The sequence below is a fragment of the Anastrepha ludens genome, chromosome 6, assembly GCF_028408465.1.
Source record: "Anastrepha ludens isolate Willacy chromosome 6, idAnaLude1.1, whole genome shotgun sequence".
NCBI lineage: Eukaryota > Metazoa > Arthropoda > Insecta > Diptera > Tephritidae > Anastrepha > Anastrepha ludens.
In genome coordinates, this window is record NC_071502.1 from 91949751 (window position 1) to 91955750 (window position 6000).

At 37.6% G+C, this 6000-nt stretch overlaps 2 protein-coding genes across 14 annotated transcripts in view; one reads left to right on the forward strand and one right to left on the reverse strand.

Annotated features, from left to right (window-relative positions):
* LOC128868566 (growth factor receptor-bound protein 2) overlaps positions 1–3709 on the reverse strand; it is a 56706-nt gene extending 52997 nt beyond the window's left edge. For 3 of the 12 annotated variants that reach the window (XM_054110813.1, XM_054110807.1, XM_054110803.1), the window contains exon 1: positions 3495–3709. The gene's annotated coding sequence lies outside the window, so the exon portion shown is untranslated. The other 9 variants (XM_054110812.1, XM_054110805.1, XM_054110804.1 and 6 more) reach the window with 7 other exon arrangements.
* Positions 3710–3821: 112 nt separating this feature from the next.
* Positions 3822–5710, forward strand: LOC128868564 (trypsin-like). 2 transcript variants are annotated; one of them, XM_054110801.1, is made up of 2 exons: positions 3822–4144; positions 4202–5710. In XM_054110801.1, exon 2 carries the CDS (start codon positions 4961–4963, stop codon positions 5660–5662), a length of 702 nt encoding a protein of 233 aa, XP_053966776.1. In that variant the 5' UTR covers positions 3822–4144; positions 4202–4960; the 3' UTR covers positions 5663–5710. The 2 variants fall into 2 exon arrangements, with proteins under 2 accessions (XP_053966776.1, XP_053966777.1); XM_054110802.1 differs by having other exon boundaries at positions 4207–5710.
* Positions 5711–6000: the final 290 nt, after the last annotated feature.

Below are 6000 nucleotides of genomic sequence, written 5' to 3' on the forward strand. Positions count from 1 at the left end.
ACACACGGAAATTTGGCATCGCCTGTGGAATGGCAGTGGTTTTCAATGTGGAGCCTTTTCATTACAAAAATACACACGGAAATTTGGCATCGCCTGTGGATTCGCGACCTCTATTAGAAAAACATTTCATATCCCTTGGTGTTTCATACCCACAGTGGGCTTTGAACTCGGGCCACACCAAATAGTAGTCACACATAAACCCTCTTTGCTATGACGGCCTCCCATTCGTCAAACTTGTAACATTAATTTCTTAATATAACACTCAGTTTTGGTCAAAGTTTCATACACACAATATTCCTGATCATTTTTTGAGGACTGACTCTTCCTTTGACTGGAGAAAAAATTCATAAGGTCGCATGATGCGGAGAGAGTTGTTAGAAGAGTTAGTTTGAATGGTCACATGAAGCAGTGATTTGTAACGTACGGAAATACTTCAAATATAGGGAACACATTAACCCTTTTGCATCATTCGACACAATAATCCTCGAACAAAAACTCTCTCTTATCAACCAAAACGGAATAATCCGCAACAAAATCGGTTTTTTTTAAGTTGGAGGAAAATAAATAATTTTAATAGTCCTGTAACATGTTTTATTAGAACACAGTAAAGGTATTTTGAGCACATACGCATTTCGAGCGGTTTTGCAAAAGTGTTAAGCATTAATGGGTACATTTTAGATAGGAGTTTAACCTGATTCAATAATTTCTAGAGCAAAGTTTTGTCTGTGTTACGCGGCTTTCAAAATGCTGCGATAGAACATTCTTCTTAGCGGCTATGCATACCAGAGGGTCCATCGAAAGTCGGTATGAACTACGAAATGACCCAAAATTCAGCCCACCAGACTTTCAGTAATCCAACCCTGTTTAGACCGTTGAACCCCACTATTCGTCTTTTTTAGGTTCAGTCTCTAGGTGTGAATATGGTATTAACTGATTCGTGAATAATCACTAATAATAATAATTTTTGATTGATGTCAAACAAAATAATTCACTTATCACCGACTTAGCTTAGATTGAGAAGGGATTATTGCAAACGCTTTCAAAATCTTGGTTTAACTAATTTTTCGTGGCATTAAGAGTTAAGGCCGGCGGGCCAATTAAAAGGTCAAAAAAATCGATTTTTTTTTCCTGAAATCAATAGCTTAGATATTCAAGAACATGAGACACAAATTTTCAGAGTTAAATTCCAAGTATTTGCAGAGCTACAGAGCCGAGCGTAGTGCGGCGTCGAGCAACCGTGCGCTTATTGTTGTAGTGCTCCGCCCATTTTCTCGGCTTTTCATTTTCACGATTTTACCTAATTTATGTACACGATTGCAAAAAAACTAAACGAGCTATCCATTTCATTCAAAATGCGTTATCTTCAGAATTGTTTTCTCTTCTATGTGAACTAAAAAAAACATCCAAAAACTTTTTTTAAGCGACTTTTTTACCCAGTTGAAGAGTTTTTTTTCCTTGAAAAAAACACTTTTTTTCTATATTACCTTCCCCAAAAATTCGAATTTTACGTGTTTCTCCCAATTTTCTTAGTTCACATCGAAGATAATTACATCAAAATTAATAATCTTTTTTTTTTTGTTTTCAGATGAAAATTGCAAGTTGTATCTTTACAGAAGTTGGATACTTCAGTGGCAAGGCGCTCTGGGAATCTATTGATAACTCGGCTTACAATATATTGTTGGAGATTGTACTAATTTTTTTTTTTTAGTTCAAATATATATTAAACTATCCCCAAAACTTCATTTGGCTAATTGTTTTTTTTCTCATCCTACAACGCATCGCGAAAGCTACTGAATTTAGGACACCTAATTGGCCCGCCGGCCTTAAATGCAAATTAAGCGTTCAGCATAAACGGCCTATTACGGGTACTTTTGCTATCCAATACCAATATTTTTAACTCTATACTCTTAAATCGACATATTTTGGGAATGAGTATTCGTAACAAGTATAGTATCGAAGTATATTTTGTTTGGATTTTATCGTATACTAGGCGTTTCTGCAGCTTTACTTTAAATGAGTGCTGTATCTTCCCTCTGTTCTATGTCGTGTCCCTAATAATAATGCACCCTAAAATATGATTAAACGAATCGCACCCATCTGGCAATGCCTGCGGTAAAGTTGTCGCCGTTTATTTTTTTTTTTAACAGAACTTATTCTTGCGCTGCAGCGCTGTTAGCGTCACCTGAGTCGGCATATTTCGACGAATTGTTATTTGTATATAAATATGTATGGAATATCTGAGTTGTTGTTATTGCTTTTTGTTTGTGACGCTGCGACGACGCCGTTGCCAACGTGCTGCGTTGAGCTATCAAGTTTTATTCTCGAACGAATTCGTATACCCTTCGTGCCGTAGCTGTGACCCATGCGCTATCTAGCTATTGTTATTGCTGATGTTTGATGTTGCTGTTGCTTTGACCATATTTCTTCTTATTTTTGTTGTATCGAATTCAATTCGTTTTCCTATCTTCTTTTTCGTCATGCATTCGCCTGTATTGTGTTTAGCCTGTACACATTCATATGTATGTAGTATATATACATCAGCGGATAGGTATTTTTGTATTTATTACATATTTCGTTTACTTTCATATGTTTTTGTATAGATGCCGTCGGTGAAGTCTATGACATCTTCGCTGGCCCCACGGACACGAGTATAAAAACTCAACGAACTCGGGGGGATGGAACAAGGTAATTTTGGTTGGTTGACTGGGTATTGATGCTGTTTTAAAGTCCAACAACCAAATTGACTTCGTAGTAGTAGATTTAGTTTTAAAAAATAATTAAACAAATTATATTTTTCATCGGTAATCCACACAATATAGAATGAAAAATAATCATCGAAAGCCGCTAGTCACATGCAAGTTGAGGAAACTTTTATTAAAATATAAGTGACGGTGGTGAATTTGGGGTGTTGTCAGCGTTGTTGTTTTTGCGCTGAAGTCAGTTATGTGGGAGCCACCAGAACACGACAAAGGCAGTTAGCGGCATATAAATTCGAATGACTGCAACAGTTAATCATTCCAAACGACAGTAACAACATTCGCAACCACTACAAGACGTAACTAAGAAATCTAGCATCGTCTGGCTGTCCGACAATTCTCAACAACTCAAGAAATCCTACCTTTCTTGGCTGTTGTATGAGGGGGTGTAAAAATAAAAGCTAAAGCGTCAAAAGCAATAGCAAATGTAGACTGAATATTTTCGTTAGCGGCACACTGTTGCCTTTTATGAGCATCACAAATTTTTTTAACAGCACACTTTGTTTTTCTTTTTTCCTTTCCTCACTTGATGGCCATATAAGCAGAATGTTCACTTGCTTTTTTTCGGTTCACCATTCCTGCTTGCTTGTACACATACACGCAACAAACACCGAATTCCATGCAGCGACACAAAGGAATATCTTTCATTTTTCTTTTGCACTTAAGTTGTTCTCCTTTTTCTTCCTTCCAACTTTTGCGCTACCTTCTAAACTTCAAACACCACTTTTTCGTCTGTACCTTAATTATTTCATTTATTCCAATTTCTATGAGCACTCTACTATATGCATTTAATTAATGAAACACACGGCTAATAAAAAATTAAATTGAAAAAATTGCGAGCGTAAAATATTACTGAAGAATTTCTTGTGCAGAAAAAGGCGACGGATGCAAACCGCGTTTACACACACCCGACGACGACGACAACGACAACGATGACAGACGACACAAATTAAATTCTTCTGAATTCTCTTTTGCTAGTATTTTTCTGTCGCGGACCCAGGGGTAATGGGCAGTGTTGCAATTTCTTAAACGAAATTTAGTGCAACTCTGCGTAGGTTTGACTTTGACGTTGGCTCTTAAACTGTCAGCGGAATGTGTTAATTACATAAGTTAAATATAATAATTTTTATTTTGTAGAAAAAAACTTAATTTAAACAAAATTGGGAATTCAATTTGAGAAAAATGCGCTGTTTTCAAATAGCGCATATAATAGCATAATAGAATATTCAAAGTATACTGGTGCAACGAGGCAACATTCTAAAAGCTATATGCATATATACATATATTTTGATGTCAATGGAATTAAATTGTATTTTAACCAGAGAAAATTTTTAACTTCTGTATGGAAATGATGTTTTTAGCCAAGTTCGAAACCTAAATTTTTCAAGGTTTGTAAGTTTTGTAAAGGACTCTAATCAATCACTACAGAAAACGTTGTTACATAGAGAAGGCGATTAAAGTTCTCTGGAAGGCTCAGGAACGAATATGAAGGTTAAATGTGAAAAGCTAACAAGACGCAGCTAAGAAATTTTCACAATATTATTCCAATACGACTGGGGAAAACTTAACATAGCTGAGCGTAGTCAACAGGCAAGGCCATGTCGTCCGAATGGATACAAGTGCTCCAGCCCTAAATGTATTCGATGCATTACTAGTTGGTGGTACTAGAAGGGGAAGGCTTGCTTTGCGGTAGAAAGATCGGGTGGAAAGGGTTTTGGCTTCACTAGGTGTCTCCAACTGGCGCCGATCAGCACGAGAAAGAAACGACTAACGCTCTTTGTTAAACTTGGCCAAAATAGCTTGAGCGTTTCGCGCCAATCAAGAAGAGGAAGAAAGCCCTAATCGCATTATACTCTTTTTTATATTGTACGAGCAACATGCAAGAGTGTCGTAATAAAAAAAAAAAAATTATTTAGATAAGTATGCGAGAACATCCACAGGCACTTGTATTAATAAATTGTTTTAGTAAATTTAACACTTTGACGCCGCTTTTATTGACATTTTTGTTGTTTAGAGCTAGCAAGCGAACGTTGTGTACTAAAACAGCTTTAATAAATATTTAAATTAATTTCAATTTACTTTGGTATCAAGCTTCTTGGAGAAGTAGTTACATAAGCGGCAGAACGGCAGAGTATATAAGAACGCAAAAACTTGAGTAAAATCACAGTTGAAAGCTTCGCACCGAACCTAGCATATCCGTCAAAATGGCCAACAAATTCATTTGCACTTTATTGGTGATTGCCGTATGGGCCACAAGCACATCCGCCGATGGAATAGAGAATGGTAGTCCCACCACTATTAAGGCACATCCCTACGTCGTCTCTCTACAAGGAACCGATGGAACACGCGTATGCGGTGGTGCTTTAATCGATTCGAAGACCGTTGTCACAGCTGCTCAGTGCTTGGCTAACTACGACGTTTCACAATTGGTCGTGGGTGTAAGCAACGGTGCTAAGACAGTAAAAATTGCAAAGAGTACCTTCGATGTTAACTTCGATTATGTGACCATGGAAAATGATGTTGCCGTCGTAATATTGAAAAAGGCAGTAAGCGTTGGTTCGATTCCAATAGCTAGCTCACAACCAAAAACCGGTGCCACTGGTGTTGTCACCGGTTGGTCTGCAAGCAATGCTCTGGTAGATGTTTCGGAGAGCATCATAAGTGCCACTGATTGCGTTTCTGGAGACTACAGTTACGAAGAGGGTGAAGTTTTGAGTACAATGTTGTGTGGTCTCGCTGCAAACAAAGCTTGCAACGCTCTACCTGGTAGTCCTTTGGTATCCAACAAAAAATTGGTTGGTTTGGTTTCCTGGGGTTATGGCTGTGTCAACAGTGCCAATCCAGCTGTTTTCACCAACATCGCTTCAGTGAGCTCATGGATAAAAACAACTGTAAAGAGTTTGTAAAATTTTGAATTTATTGAGCAGCAAATAAAAAGATTCTAGAGCATTAGATGACAAAACTTTCATTTAAAACGAGATTAGTCTGTGTATAACTAAACATTTTAATTGAGTTATTACAGAAATTTTAAGACTTGTTGATTCAAATTCAATTAGAAGAATTTCGGTTGTTGTTGTTGTTGTAGCAGTATCTTCGCCCTGTCAGTGTAGTGTAATCACCGGTCGTCTGCGTCTAGTTCATCTAACGGTAGGCCCTGGAAACTAGCTGTTTCGACGGGTTGGGTCCAGAGGGAGAGAGGTGTTAGATGAGTGGGTTTGATGGGGCATGTGAAAACGTGGTTGGT

What these genes read in the sequence shown, in the direction of transcription:
- LOC128868564 (XM_054110801.1), top strand. Translation starts at nt 4,961, where the DNA reads ATGGCCAACAAATTCATTTGCACTTTATTGGTGATTGCCGTATGGGCC.